The sequence below is a fragment of the Strigops habroptila genome, chromosome 15 (genome assembly GCF_004027225.2).
Source record: "Strigops habroptila isolate Jane chromosome 15, bStrHab1.2.pri, whole genome shotgun sequence".
Classification (NCBI taxonomy): Eukaryota; Metazoa; Chordata; class Aves; order Psittaciformes; family Psittacidae; genus Strigops; species Strigops habroptila.
In genome coordinates this window covers 9478858-9494721 of record NC_044291.2, presented here as the reverse complement: position 1 = coordinate 9494721, position 15864 = coordinate 9478858, and the positions used below count along the sequence as shown (strand labels likewise).

The window sequence follows — 15864 nt, the reverse complement described above, 5'->3', positions numbered from 1 at the left end:
AAATGTATTTGAGAAGTTCTTTGCAGGGAGTTCAGAAGTGACATATGCTGACTAGATTAGTCAATTTATTTTGATAGACAGTTCATAAGAAAAATATTATTCAAAGGATTTGGTGGTTTTGTATCTGTTATATTGTCTTTATTATTCAACAGTTCAAATAATGGTCAACAAGTAACATATTTGATGAGATTTTACTTGTCTGGTAACTGGGAGTAAATTAAACTGAAGTATGTTTTACATTTTATAATTGTCTATGATTCTACGACTTCTATGGCCTGGTTTGGGTTGGAAGGGACCTTAAAGTTCTCACCCCCTGCCACGGGCAGGGACACCTTGCACTAGAGCAGGTTGCTCCAAGCTCTGTCCAACCTGGCCTTGAACACTGCCAGGGATGGGGCATTTTTGCTTAGGACTAATATTTGCTTAGGACTAATGCAACTCAATGAGCTACAATTGTCTTCAAACTTTACGGGCAGCACCAGACAATTCAGTGGCACAGCCAAACTCACCAAGAAAGCAGGAGATGTAGGAAGCTTGTGGTGTTATTTCTCACAGCTGGAGCATGACTCTTGGTCAAACACTTGGTGTGCAAGTCCACGAAGACACCCATGGGTTGTAGGTTGGGTCATTACCTCTGGGTGTAGTTAGATGCCAGATGCCAAGATATTAGATGCACTTTTCCTTCCTTTCAACCCCTTAATCTTGTTCTCCTCTGTCCCCAGGCTGTCTTTGACTGTGTGGTGAATTCCCTGAAGAATGTCCTCAATATCCTCATTGTTTACATGCTCTTCATGTTCATTTTTGCTGTCATTGCTGTGCAGCTCTTCAAAGGTAGATTCTTCTACTGCACTGATGAGTCAAAGGAGCTGGAGAAGGATTGCAGGTATGGCTGGGGGCAGGGTTTGCAGGGGGTATCCCCATTTCCCTTTGGCAGCAGCAGCTCCCTGACTGCCCCAAAGCTGCATCAGTCGGGTATCTGCTGAGCTTGATGAGTCTCCTGTAAGTAAGAGAAATGCTTCAGCACAATTACCCAAGGAACTTTTCCTTTTGTTGTTTTAATAGCTGCACCGTTCTGGCTCTGATCTCTATCAATGCTTAATGATACTGGGAAGCAGGATGCTTTCCCACTGAGGACTAGGTGCCATTTTAAGCTAAAGGGTTTTTGAAGGGATGGTGTGACTCCTTTCTACCTGCTGCCTTGATTCTTAGGGCTCATATGAATTAGAAAAGCAGAATGAATAAATGATCAGAAGTCAGTTGGTAGGAAGTTAGGTAGCTCCTTATTAGCTGGAAAAGGGGACAGTACTTGAATATCTTAAAAGCCCTGTCATGCTTTGTCCTTTGCAGCAGACTGTTGCGGTGTATTACCACAATGTGCGTCTTTCTCACTTGCCTTTTTTCTTGTCACCCAAACCACATCCTCAGCACTGCCCATGTCTACCTGCATTACCCCTCTCCTGCTGCCCAGCAAGTGCAGGACACATCCCTGATGGAACCACATCCATGCATGCAGCAGCTGTGAAGACTGTCACTGCAGCTCTTCCTTGCAAGAAAACAGATAGATATATTAAAGAAAGGAATGTGAAATTACAGAGGAGTGTAAGTTGTAGGTTGGAGGGGAACTCTGCAGATGCCAGGTTCCTTAGACACTCAGGGCAGATCCAATCCAGAAGTAGGAACCAGAGACTTTTTCCTGTCGAGCAGCGTAGTTTTCTGGGGGTCAGACAATTTGGAGTCAGCATGCTGTTAATTGCTGTCTTTGCCTAGTGAATGAATGCCCTGATTACTATTTCTTTCATTTTTAGACCCAGTCTAGTTCCTGTGGCTCACAATGCCTTGAACATGCCCTTTACTTCTGTTACAAACCTAGGGCCTGTCTATTGGTCTTTAATACATAGTACAGTTGGACTCTGCTCCTGGGGCTTTACCATGATTCTCAGTGACTCAGATGAAGCGGCTGATTTGGTTTAATCCTCTCAATCTGAATTGCTGTTTTTTCCTAGGGGTCAGTACCTCGATTATGAAAAAAATGAGGTAGAGGCACAGCCCAGGGAATGGAAAAAATATGAGTTCCACTATGACAACGTGCTCTGGGCTCTGCTCACACTCTTCACTGTCTCCACAGGCGAAGGGTGGCCAACGTGAGTACACGGGGCTCCAGGGTTCAGTGATCATGGAGGTAATGGTACCTTTGCTCAGCTCTGAGGGACACGTAAGCAGTAGGTGACCTGTGTAATAAGAACAGTCTTTTCCCAGCTAAGCTTTTACTTCCCCTTGTGTGATTATTGGGTGAATCAGCAGCAGGGCTCTGTGTTTTCCTTGCCATTCCTCTGAGCTTGCACAGGGATGCTTAGGCAGTGTTCAGTACTTAGTAGCTTGTTTGCTCCAGTGTTTTGGGCTTGCACGCCTTCCTCAAGAGTACCAATTGATAATGGCAATGTAAGAAAATGAGGGGGAAAAGGTATTGTGACCTATGCTGAAAGTATGCTGGGTATGACAGTCTCAAAATTACATTTACTGTTCAGCATATGACTTTATTTTGGCACACTTTTCTGCTGCGACTCATGGAGTACAGTTCATGGTCAGGGTTTCTCCATGGCAGGACTTCCCTGTCCTTCATGTTCAACTGTTTCCTAAGATAAAGAATAAAACACACAGCACCAGTCTTCCTTTTCCAGTCCCTCAGTGTGTTCCCCTACTCGGAGATCATCACTACATTTCTTTTCCTACCCTTACTTTTCATCGCTGTTGATCAGAGAAGAGAAGCCAGATCTAGCTGTATCCTCTCCCCTTGGACAGGGAGGATAAATGGATCTGTACATAGCAAATCTCCATCATTCTGACAGAATGGTGAAAACACAAAGGGTTTCCCTAAAAATATCCTCAAGGACAACTTCTTCCCAGCCATAAAGATGGGAATGAGTTTGACCTGAGCATATGGGGAACACCCTTCACACAAGTGAAGGCCAGTGAGTGTCTATCAGGGTGTCATTGGTGCTTCACACTGATTTCATTGACTTTTCTTCTTTCTTTGCGCTTAATTGCAGTGTGCTGAAGCACTCGGTGGATGCCACCTACGAGGAACAGGGCCCCAGCCCTGGCTACCGAATGGAAATGTCCATCTTTTACGTGGTGTATTTTGTTGTCTTCCCTTTTTTCTTTGTGAACATCTTTGTGGCGTTAATCATCATCACCTTCCAAGAGCAAGGAGATAAAGTGATGTCAGAGTGCAGCCTTGAGAAAAATGAGGTACCCGTGTCTTCTGAATCTGGGGGCTCAGAGCACCTCGATCCCAGTGGAAACCCACTCCTCATCCCTCCCATGCCTTAGGGGGCTTTAGAGCAGTCATTACCTGAGGGTGTGTGGTGTAGAGACCAAATACAGACTGTTTCAGCTTCTGCACAAAACCAGGGAGAGCCCCCAATGCTTCACATTAGCAAGCACTATCACACATCCCTATGAACCACATCTCTGCTTCACAGTGAAGGCAGACTTGCATGCTAGCTCAAGCATATAGGTTTGAAAGGAGGCAAATCTTTGGCCTTTTAGAGGCCAGTCATCAGAAATCAAACTGAACTATAGTTGCTATAACTCCCTAAAGGACAGCTCCTCTCACCAGGCTGGTTTTGTGCCTCGCGGAGATGATGTCCTGACAGCAGCCAAAAGCAGGTGCCCTGGGAAGAGTGTAAGACCAGGGCAAGCACATATGAGGCTCAGGAACATCCCGAGTTGGACATGGATTTCTTTAGTGTATCTTTATTTCATGGATGTACCCAGTTTCCTCCTGAACTCACTCAGATGTTTAGCATCTGCAACATCCTCTGTCTGGGGTCCCACAGCCTCAATGACCTGTTGTACAAAAACCCATCTCTTTTCATTTATTTTGAACCTGGAACCTGACTGTTGATGAAAAGAGATGAATTTTTAATCAGTTGTTATTTAATGCATTGTTTGTCTGTATGAACAAAATGTCCAAAATAAAGCAGAATATTTAGAGGTGCTTTACCCATGTTATTCTTCAACTGAGCAGAAAGTATTTTTGCAGTAATTTATGAATTCTTACCTAAATCCAAGCTGAGAAAATGCTCCATAACTAAAATTTCTTGTGGGTAGAAACCAATTTTTAACTAGCTTTATGCTTATAATAATGTGAACAGAAATAGCCAACTAGGGGGTCTTTGAGAGTTCACACAGTGATATTTGTTGGATAATTTGTTGGTAGAGTTCAGTTCACATTCTACGAAATGTTACTAGCTGCAGAGGTTTTGTTGTGTGTGAGAGCATACCTGAGTTTCACAGTACTTTTTAAGCACAAATAACATCTTTACCAATCCTCTGCTTTCTACAATTACACATCAGGAGGAATTGGCAGTGTTTTCTGAAGTGAGCCTGTGCATTTAAAACTCCTTTCCCTAAGTGGGACCTACCAGGAGCTGGGTTGTGATGGAAAGCTGTCTCCTAGGATTGCAGAGGACTATAGGGGTTTTTTGGGGTTTAATATTTTAGCAAGTGGCCAAAAGTTATCACTATCTGGGCATCTTGGGCTGCATTTTACAGTAGTCGTCAGTACTCACATCGTCTGTGAGACACACTTAGAAATACCATCCTCCACTAAATGCTCTGCTCACTCTCCCAGTCTGATATCCCAACTGACAGAGGCTGCCAGCCCTTTTCTGTATTCTTTTCATCCCCTTTTTGTTTTGTAGAGGGCCTGCATAGACTTCGCCATAAGTGCCAAGCCACTGACCCGCTACATGCCTCAGAACAAGCAATCTTTTCAGTACAAGATGTGGAAATTTGTGGTGTCCCCTCCCTTTGAGTATTTTATCATGGTCATGATTGCACTCAATACCATTGTCCTCATGATGAAGGTTAGTGGGCTCTTACTGAACCTTTGCAATTCTAGGTGACTGAATGCGGTGTTTGGTGGAGAGGCTTTGTACTCTTGATCTAAGAGCTGGGGGTGGGAATCAGCAGGAGCAACTACCCCTTCTCATTTCCTGGTGTCATTTTCAGATGCTTTGTGGTCATTTTTAGACGCCTCGGTCCCCAAAGGGAGGTTGTTTAGTTGTGATAAGATCTTGAGAATGGGATTCCCCCACTCAGCACTGGTTTGGTTCACAGCCCCTTCAGCGTGTGGCCAGTGGGATGGGAAGCGGGATCTGCTGATCCTGACCTCCCAGCTCAGCTTGGGCTTCCTGCTGCAGAGCAGGGTCACTTCTTGGGGACGCTCAAAATCCATCCATGCCAGGGAAATCACTACAATTTGCAGCAGTGTCAGGCTTCTGGGATGTGATCCACAGTGCTTAGGAGGAAGAGATGCAGGTGGCTGGGTATTGTGGATGATCTCCCCTCCTATCCCTTATCTAGCTTAGAGTATCTTCACAGTCAAGGAGTCACCATATTGTTGGGGTCTTCTGGAACAAAACACAGTTCTGCACTTGTCCCCTGGTTCTGAAAATGCCCTTTCTCCCCCGGTCCATGTTGTGCTTACAGGGAGATGTATGCCAGCAGCAGTCCTCCAGTCCTGGGGTTCTCTCCAGCTGCCCCTTTAGGATAGCATGGAGGCAACAGTATGCTTCTGGAGTGGCATGAGTAACTGTGTTGTATCCCCAAGTCTTGCTTAAAGTGAGCACAAGATCTGGCACTAAAATGCGCACGAGTCTTGCAGTCAGACAGGTCAGCAGGGAAGCTTTTATTCTGTAAGTGATCCTCCAGTAACAGCCTTTCTTCCATCCTGGTTTAGTTCTATGATGCTCCAGAAGCATATGAAGAAATGTTGAAATGCCTGAATATTGTGTTTACATCCATGTTTTCAATGGAATGTGTGCTGAAGATCATTGCCTTTGATGTACTGGTATGTGCCTTCCTCGTTTACTTTCAACTGATTCCTCTCTACATGAAATGCTTTTATTTCATGACGTTCATTTAAAAACCCCTGTGTTGCAAAGAGAAAAATAACCCCTGGATCCCCTCTATCCCCTTTGTGTTTTCATTTGGCAGAATTATTTCCGAGATGCCTGGAATGTCTTTGATTTTGTAACAGTGTTGGGAAGTATTACTGATATTTTAGTAACAGAGATTGCGGTAAGTACACTTTGCTCAATTTGCTTCATTTACAAACAAAGCTGTACCCTGTCAAGACGTTGCACCTTCTCCCCACCAGCCTTATTCCCTAGAGCTGCCTCTGGGACTCAGTGTGATGATGTCTTTGGGTGACCTGGCAGCCTGATTCCATTAGCTCTACTCTTTCCACAGAGATGAGCACAGCCCCAAAGACTCTCATGCAAAAAGCTCTGATGAGCACGACAGTGCTAGTGACCCTGCCAGAAAGCAGCCTCTCTTTCTTGTTCAGCAAATTACTCTAACCCCGAGCTATTTTTACTTATTAATGGAAAAATCCTGTTGAATTTAACAGAGGGAAAAGATCAAAAGGATTCTGTTGAAGACTGCTGGTTTATAGCGTGAGGTGCTTTGCAGGGCACACACACACGTCTGTCCCCTTGGGGCTCCTATCCAATCTTGGTCATGAGGCAGAGTGAAGGTGATAAGAGGAGTGAGAAGCGGAGGGGTGATGGGAACACAGAAACAGCCAGAAACCCATCAGCCTGGATTGTGTGTTTGGTGCATTTCTGTTCTGCGCACTAAAGCTTTGTGAGGCCATGATTCAAACAAATAACTTCACCAGAGGGTTTGTTGGCCAGCCCTGCACTGACTGCTGTCCCCCTGCTAATGAGACCTGTAGATGACATGAAGTGTACAAGCTTGCCATTAAATTCAAGAGGATTTTTCCATGAGGGCAGCAAACGTCTCACTCAAACCTTGACATTACCCATTTTACAAATTGCTCCTCTCCTCTCCCAGTGCATGTTTTAGCTGAGGATGCTGTATCTCTATGTGATGAATTTGAACTTTACCATAATGTTTTTTTCTCAGTCCCTGGATTGCTTATAGATCTGTTTTGTGTGTGCTGAGAACTATGCTCCCAGACTTCTTTACAGGACATTCAGCTGATGGTGAAGACCATATTACTGTTTCTAAAAAAATGCACTATAATCTAACCTCTGTGGTACAAAAAAGCACAAACACTCCCAGTTTTACTCCCTGCACAAATGGTGCTCATTTAATGGTTGGTGAATCCTATCTCATAGGCTTTGGATTACCTTTTGCTCTCAATGCACGGTTTACAGCCAGGGTAAAGTGACTCAGATCAAACACTAAGTCTAACCACCACTTCTTTGAGTGTTTAGAATTCTTAAACTGATGCTTTTTCCCACTCCCTTTCATGGGACACACTTTCTTGCCAGTCTCAGGTCCCCGAACTTTTGCCTTGGTTTGAAACGTGGTGAAAACATTTGCAAGTCAGCTACAAACAGAGACTGACACTTCTTTTCCACCCCTCCTTTGGCCACTTTTACTGGGAAGAAGCATCACAGCCAATTTGCATGTGGTAAGGGAGCCTGTGGTCTCTCAGAGATTGGTATCTTCTCCTTTAGGAAGATGTCTCCTTCACAACACCAAGCCCACATGCTTCTTGTTAAAATCCTGCTTTGTACAGCTATTCTGCAGGCAGAGAGCAGCCATCAGTGTTGCCTGTTCTCTGCTTGGCAGTAATTTCTCTGGTTTCCAGCATCAAGCAATTTGGAGATGCCTTGGAAGAATAGTATGAATTACCTCTAAAACCAGTCAGTAAACTCCAGTAAGGTTAAGCCTCCAACCACCTATACTCCTTTCCATTACCTTCCCAGGTAGTAACGGAGATGCTTTTGGTTTCGGAGTACTAGATCCTTTAAGTCAAACCTTAGAGAGGACTTTCTAATGTAGTTTAACAGCATTCCCTGGCAGTCTGTGCAATACAAAGCTGCTCACAAACATGTCTTTAACATAAAAGCCATGTGTCCTCCAGTACCCCTCCAGCCCCTGACCTCTTGCTCCTCTGTCTCAGGACATTGACCTCTCTAAATTTTCCCCTTCTTCAGCATTTCCATATAGCTATCATGCCTCCTTTCCACATGTTTTCCCTTGTGGCACATAGGGTGGAAAAACAGCAGAAAGATCCAGCGCTCTGCTCTTATTCTGTTTTGTTGGCTCCACAACAGGTTGTAGCACATGTTATTCTGACCCATAGTGCATCAGGGAAAACTCAAGAGGTCCCAAAGTTGCCTGGGAAAATCCAGGACTGTTTTGCTGCCTGGGAAGTGGCACAATACATGGATATTCTGGAAGAGTTACACTTTAATCCATCTTTGTAATATATAACTTGCTATTTTGCTAAACTGGAGGTGCACCTAAGTCACTTCTGATATTTAGAACCAATTAAAAAATGCAGAAAGGGGCTGGAAAACCTGATGAAATGACAGTGAGTACACTGTTTGCAAACAGCACGGACCAAGGCAGAACCAAGCTAGTGAGAGCCTCAGTTGCAGTGCACAGATCAGGCATGTGGCCTCAAGTCTTCAATCCCACAGCCTCTGCTCAAACTCTCTTTGCCCTATAGATTTCCAGATAGGGTAAAGGAGTAACTAATGGTAGAGTAACTAATGGTAGGGATGAAGATCGACTCAGAACACAGTAGCTAATGTTGAACCCCACTTCTTCAGCCTCCTGGCTCAGGTCCATGACCAGGGGTGCAGCAGCTCTCTGAGCTGTACAGAGCTGAGAATAAACCAAGTGGAGAACAGGTCTTTGCTTGTCATGAGTCACAGCTCTGTCCACAGCAGAGGATGCCCTCTTCTTCCTTTGCCTCCCTCAGCTCCAGCCTCTCCTTGGCTGGCAAGCAATCATGGGATAGCTGGGTGGCACCCCCCATTAATCCTTCCCTGATCATTCAGCCCCATTATTCCCCATCCACCCAGGCTGAGAAGCCCAGATGACCCCCACAATGTGAATTTGATGCTTCTGTGCCTGTAACAACCACCCATGAATCATAGAATCACAGCCTGGTTTGGGTTGGAAAGGACCTTAAGATCATCTAATTCCAACACCTTGCCACAGGCAGGGACACCTTCCACCAGAGCAAGTTGCTCCAAGCCCCGTCCAACCTGGTCTTGAACACTGCCCAGGATATGGGGCATTCAGAACTATGGTTCCCTATGGAGAGGGGATGCTCTCTGGGTATAACTTTGAGATCAGGCTCACAAGTATTTGCAGGAGCACCACTTTTCTCCATGACACTATTTTCCAGCTATAAGATAAATGAACCTGGTCACCTGGGCAGTCTCATCCGGGCTTCCACCAGCTGTGCTGCATCGGTACTTTAACCCACTGAAAAGTAAAGATAAAAAGAAAAGACATGTTGATTAACTGCTTTATTTTGATTTTCTAGTCATGTCATATGTAATTTACTTTGTGAATGCAGTGGAATATGTATATATATTTTTTTATTTCCTTAGGCAAAAACACATATGTCAGTTTTTTACCCTCTCAGTAACTGAGGTGTAACAGGGGGCACCAAGGAGGAGGTGTCCGAATGGGTGTATGGCAAACTGACATCTATTTCTATGCCTGGAAATACAAAAACCATCCTGAGAAGTGTTTGTGAATTTCCTCCCAATTTGCATTACAAAATGAAATGCAAATATCTACTGCACTGTCTGTCTTACCCTTTAGGATCCAGAACCTGTTTTGGTTTGAAGCATTTTTTTATTTATATAACTATCATAAAATAACACCCCCTAAAAACCCAACAGTTTCTTTTCCAGTGAAATTTTCAGAGTTTCCTTTTTTGCTTGTCCTGATTACTCATTTTCTCTTTTTGTTTCCTGTTTTGTTCTTTATTTTCCTTATCTACCTGCTGAATCACGCCATCCAATCAACATACAATGCGAAAACCATGTCTCCGTCTGTATGTTGTGCACCTGCTGCTCAAAAAAACCCAATAAATTTGTAAATAACCTTGCAAAATCCCCATCCATGACAACATCACATATAGGACACGGTTGGTTTCATTGAATTTAAACAATTCTTTAAATTCTCTGCTTTTATTTTCTCTCGTTTTTCTTTAATTTGACTCGTTTTTGATGAGATTTCCGATTGCACTGGTGAAAAAAAGCCTCAATGCAGCGTGCCTCAAAACTGGCTTCTGTCCTGCATCTTCTTCCCCTTGGCTAATTGGTGACGTGAGGCAAATGCAGTTACCAATAGCCTGTTCTCTGCTCTTTGTTACACCTGGCAATGATAAAGGGGAGACTGACACTTGCTTTATTTTGGTGGAAAAGTGAATGAGAATAGGAGGGAAGGATGCTGCTGGATGACCTGGAGTAGAGAAGATTGGCTGGCTGGAAAACCCTACCTTTTGTGAGTGGTGGAACCAAATTCAGTTCTCAGAAACTGGTTTTCTTTTCTTTTATGATGAGATGCATTGAGCTTTCTGCAAAGGGAAGCAGCACCTTTCAGAGAGCTGCCTTTTAAGTACTTTAAGCCCATGGTTTACACTGTAAGGTAAGGCAAAAAAATGATTGAAGTGATTACAGACTTGCTTCCTCCAAATGAAAAGAGAACTCGTAGGAAAGAGGGACTTTTATTCAACTTTGAAAACTCTTTGTGATACCAACATATACAAGCATTTTGCCACCACAGTGGACACAGAGTCCCTGGATGTAAAAGCAAAGATGTGAAGTAAAACGCATAAGCCCTGTTATGAACAGGGCTGAAAAGTACTGGGAACCAGATCCCACCGGGAATTTAGTGCCTGGTTCTAAAGATGCCTTTGGCAATACTGACCTTTGTCTTTGAAAATCATAAATTAAGCAAAATAAGATGAATAAAGAAAAATACAATCTAAAAAATATACATAATAGTCTTGGCTATGGTTAATAACACAAATGAGACTATAAGCTTAACAAAACTACTTGCTTGGCCACGTGACAACAGCTCTTGGATCTGTGTTAACATCTGGTCTTCCTGTTGCACAGTTGCTGTTAAGAAGTAAAGCAGAGTAAGTCTTTATAGCAGACTGCAAATATGCACCATGAGTGCTTCCTGGAGGGTCACAAAAGGGAATTGTCTGCTAGGAAGTAGCAAAGAAGAAGGTGACAATGTGTAGGTTAAAGTTTGCCTAGCACAATCTGAGAATTGGAACCATTACAGATGTGCGGGAGCTGACAGGATGTCTTTGGAGACTTCATCTTCTGCACCCCTGGTCCAGGCAGCACAGATGAGTGCTCTGGCACCAGCTGCACACAGGGAAAAAATATTGGAAAAAATCAGTTTATTTCTGTTTGGCCAAATTTTGGCCTTGTTGTTGTTAAAGATTTAAATGCTCATCCCAAGGTTTGTTAGGATTGCAGTCTCTCTGGTCGTGTGTACAGGCTCAGACTCCTTCCATCGCTCAGCATCCAAGATGGATCTTTGGAGCACCAAGTTGTCCTCTGGAGCTGCTCCTTCCACTGCTGATGATGGGAGCATACAGTGACTGCAGCAGAAGCACCAAAGTTTAAAGATAGGAGGGAACGAGGAGAGATCTGGGCATCACACATAAAATCACTTCTGGCCCAGGATGAAAGGACATGATATGATATGCCTGTAACTGCAGTGTCCCCAAGACACAGACCAGTGTGGCAAACATCTTCAGCCTTTTAAAATCAGCAAGGGGTTTCCCCAAGCTTCAGAGGAAGCCAAGGCCCTGTGCAAGATTCAAGAACTCCTCTTCAGTACTGACAAGGGACGTTTAAATGGGAACGCAACCATTTCCTCGAGAGTAGTTCCTTAGCAGAATAATAATAATTCTTGTTGATGCCGGATGAAGACAACTGCCAAAGCTTACTGAGTGATCCCATTCTTGGCTTGGTTGGATTCCTCTTCCCACAGCTCTTTGCGACTTCGGGTGAGCCTTTCATTTTGAGGACAGAAACCTGAAGTTTCAAGCCCAAGGGGTGGTTGTGTTCTGCAACAGGGCTGGAGAAAGAAGCAGGGATGAGCAGCTCAAATTCTCCCAAATTCATTGCTTTGGGGCAGCATAATAGCACCTCCTTCTGCACTCTGCAGAGCATGTCCAGCCATGGCACAAACCCCTCATATTCCTGCTGCAGGTTTCAAAATTCAAAATGCTAAGTCTACTGAGCTGGTGTTTTGCCACTGGTGTACAGAATAGAGCTTGTTCCTCATCCCTGCGGATGGTGGACACAACTGTAGCGTTTGGGAGGAAACCGCTCTGCTGCTGAAGAACAGACCTGAGCAATGGTTGTATATCCTAATCTTCATGTCTTTTCGGTATGGAAAACACCCTAAGATAGCATAAAAGGGCTGTTCTTTATCTGTTACATCCTGCTTTGCAGTTAGCTCCAGGAATGATATCCTTCAGCTGAGCTTTGGTCATACTCAGGTCATGGGAAGCTGTGGCTGTGCCCATCACCCCAGAGCCTGGTGGGTGACTGTGGGCCTTCGGTACCAGAGCTCCCTCTTTTAGGAAAATAGTGACAGGACAGGAGGAAATGTTTTTCAAACATGATTTGCCCGTCCTCAGGTGGATCATAAAATTATAAAGCTACGGTGCTTCTTGTGAGCACCAGTCAGCCTTCAGCACCTGTGCAACAGCAAAGCAAACTAAAACCTGATAACCCAGATGATGGTCATCTGTGTGCCATGTGGTGGCCGAGTGGGAGGAGAATTGATGCAAATCACTGTTATACACAAGAAACATTGCAATGTGCAGTTTCCCCTTTAACTGCATGCGGTTCTAATACCTGCCTGGACAGCTGAGATGTCGAAGGATGGGTTTTCTACCTGGTGTGCTGAGGGTTACACACGTGGAGCCCTTCCATCCATCACGAGCGTGTGTAATTTTGCCTCCCTACGAACAGCGCAGAGAACAGTCCTTCGATCAGTCTGCAGATGTTGGTGACCGGATTTTCCTGGGTTGTGAGAGATTCCTAGCAGAGTTGAGGCTTTGGCTGCACTTTAAGAAATGGCACTGCATGAGTCGGGGAGGGTTTCAGGAAAGAAAGAAAAGGTTATGGACTGTTTGTCCCTCCGAATCCCAGGGAGTAGGTAATTATAGATGTAAGTGCAGAGTTTTGAGCCCCCTGTTCCATACTGCATATATAGACACTATCCTGTGTAAAGCCTCACATAACACAGAGATAGCCTGGGCTAAGCATGACCTTGCAGTCGGCCTAGACCAAAGCTGATGTTAAGCATCGTGTCAGCTGTGATGACGAGATTGTAGCAAAGCCTGAACAAAACAATGTTCTTCCTGTTAAGCTGCAGTAACAAGGGAAAAGGGAGGTAAGGCAGGTTCTCATACACAGAGAGACAGATCCTGCACATGCTGAGTGTGCACATGCTCCTTGGAGGCGCTTTAGGTCTGGCTTGAGTGTTGCTCTGAAGGTAATTTGTCAGACTTACGGGCATGATGCCCAAGTGCCATGAACATACACAGGAGATGTGATCCAGTGGGGAGACCTTCCATGACTAAATGGGCTCTGGGTTAAAACTTTGCCCTGCGCTGGTCGACTCTGCTCTGCAGAGGTCCATCAGCCAGTGCCACAGGGGCAGATTAGTGATGGCACCCAGTTATCCAGCCATGATCCAGCTCTGCCCCTGGGCCTTAGGTGGCCCTTACCTGTTAAGGTGGTATTTTGTGAAGGGATGTGAAAAATGAACCAGAAGCTGATGCTAAGAGACAAGTGTTGAGGTTCTGGTGCCTGTTTTGCTGACCTTGAACAACCCAGGGGAATCCTCGCTTGTGTTTTGCCTGCCAGAGCTGAATTATGTTGCTGACTTGAATGAGCTCAGTGTTGTCTGCTCTTTCATTGAACATACCTGTGCTTTTCTCTTTTCTCTTTATTTGAGGATTGAGTCTGATATACGGTCTGTGCCTAATTCTGAGCTGCTTGTGTTTTTAACATGAGAGAAACCGAGTGCATGCCTGAGACTGATTTCTTGAACTCTGGGATTGGTGGAATGCAATGCTAATGGCCCCAAAACTGAGCTGGCATTTAAACAAATGAATAGATCCAACAAGCCCCCCCAAATTCAGCATGAGCTCTGTCGCCAAATGAGCAAGAAATGTGGGTCATTTCAATATGACTGAGTGTCTCCTGGTAAAGCAATAATACAAGGGAAAGACTATTTTTGCTCATCTTTACCAACAAGAGCTCCTTATGATTATATTTTCCACTCCACTGCTCGATAGTTTAAAGTGGGATGCTTTCTCCCTTTAGCTTACTCAGTCAAATACGTGGCTGTGAACAGAGATTCATAAATAAGCAAATTGGAATTAGTGTGGAAAGGGGGGATATTTTTAATCTCCTTAAAATAGGAGGGCAAGAGGGATCTGGCTTTTGCATGTTTTATTTTGGAAATAACCCTCTCTAGATTAGCTCATTGGGGCAAGAAACCTCTCTTCCCTGAAGGAAAGATAAAAATGGGGTGTGGGGTGGGAAGAATCATACAAACCCAATGGAAATGGGAATCTGTACCCAGCAGTTCTTTGGTCCACCTGCAAAGGCACGTTTAATATTAAACTAAAAAATCAGCAGGCTCTTAAGGCACCCTCCTGCTGTTGAACCCTCAGTCTGCCCAACTGATTTGCTGCCATTGGTCCATCTTCCAAGCAGTCTTGCTGGTGCCATTTCTCCTTGATGAGCCTGTCCAGCCACAGGTTGTATAAACCTTTAAAACCTCCAGGTTAGAAAATATCCTCATTCCTTCAAGGATGTTTTAATCTTCACTGGACAATGCCTTTCTTTGTTATGGTAGAGGTTATATGTGCAGTCCCTTGCAACTGTCTTGGCTGAAGTTCAATTCATTGTAGAAAGAGAACTGACCAAGACTTCAAAGCAACCTCATTCTTTACGAAATGATAATACGGCACCATTACCTCTCCCTGAGTCTTTAGGGGGAGAAAATCTGCCCTGCTCCAAGAAAATAAGCCCTCCATGAACAGCGTGAAAAGGCCTTTTCCTTTTCCATCATTGACCCAGTAGCAGAGGGGAGGGCTCTTGTGGAGAGGGATTTTCTCATACTTGCTGCATGTGGAGTGATCTGCACTGACGAATGTTTCTTTTGGAAGGTTTTCTGGTGGCCGATTTGCTGCTTAGATCGTGAAGCTGGTAATTTTAATTTCTTTTTTGCGGGCTGTGGTTTCCAATCGCGTTAATTTCTGAAGGACACAAACCCTTTACTTTCCACAGGACAACTTCATCAACCTCAGCTTCCTGCGGCTCTTCAGGGCAGCCAGACTTATCAAGCTCCTCCGGCAGGGTTACACAATCCGCATCTTGCTCTGGACATTTGTGCAGTCATTTAAGGTGAGTGTTTTATGCAGGTGGGAGGCAGGGAAGAGAGAGGGGGAGATGGTGGTGCTTGGCATGTCTGTAGCATCCTTCATTGGGTATCAAAGAGCTTCCCTTTGCCAAGGGAACTGCTTATCTGCACCTCTACAAAGCAATTAGAGGAATATTGCTAACTGACTTGCACTGAACATCTGCTAAATACTGCAGGTACAGCAGTCTGGAAGCTGAGTCTGAAAAGTGGATGGCTACTGATGCAGACTTGCAAGTGTGCAAGCTTAGGCTGCCCTTGAAACTCTCAAAAAACCCCATGGCAAAGTCTTGAGACTTGAGTATTTGCATAAGGAAATGATTGACTGATAAGTGCCTTCATGCCTGCTGTTTGCCGCAGCAAGTGCAAGGTTAAATTGCTTCCACCAAGTTTCAGTCTTGGTAGAATCTGATAAAAACAAACCCCAAGCCAGTGCATTTCGATGCTATAAACTGTGAAGCTGCATAGCACAGAGCTTTGTATGACTTGGAGGATTAAAAACTCAGGTTTTTGTACTAAAGTTGAGACAGTTGCTTTGCCTGGTTTCCTTTACTTCTGCCCTTCCCTCCTCAGAATCTTGTGGCTGGTGTTAACTTGTGG

General features: G+C 44.5%; 1 protein-coding gene across 19 annotated transcripts in view; it reads left to right on the top strand.

The window, feature by feature from the left end:
* The window catches only part of CACNA1B (calcium voltage-gated channel subunit alpha1 B), a 310494-nt gene that overhangs the window by 248964 nt on the left and 45666 nt on the right, over window positions 1–15864 (top strand). For 15 of the 19 annotated variants that reach the window (XM_030507166.1, XM_030507165.1, XM_030507161.1 and 12 more), the window contains 8 exons: window positions 723–883; window positions 2004–2141; window positions 3048–3249; window positions 4707–4871; window positions 5747–5857; window positions 6004–6087; window positions 9932–9937; window positions 15135–15251. In XM_030507166.1, coding sequence (XP_030363026.1) covers window positions 723–883; window positions 2004–2141; window positions 3048–3249; window positions 4707–4871; window positions 5747–5857; window positions 6004–6087; window positions 9932–9937; window positions 15135–15251 — 984 coding nt within the window. The remainder of the gene's footprint in view (window positions 1–722; window positions 884–2003; window positions 2142–3047; window positions 3250–4706; window positions 4872–5746; window positions 5858–6003; window positions 6088–9931; window positions 9938–15134; window positions 15252–15864) is intronic. The other 4 variants (XM_030507169.1, XM_030507154.1, XM_030507155.1 and 1 more) reach the window with 1 other exon arrangement.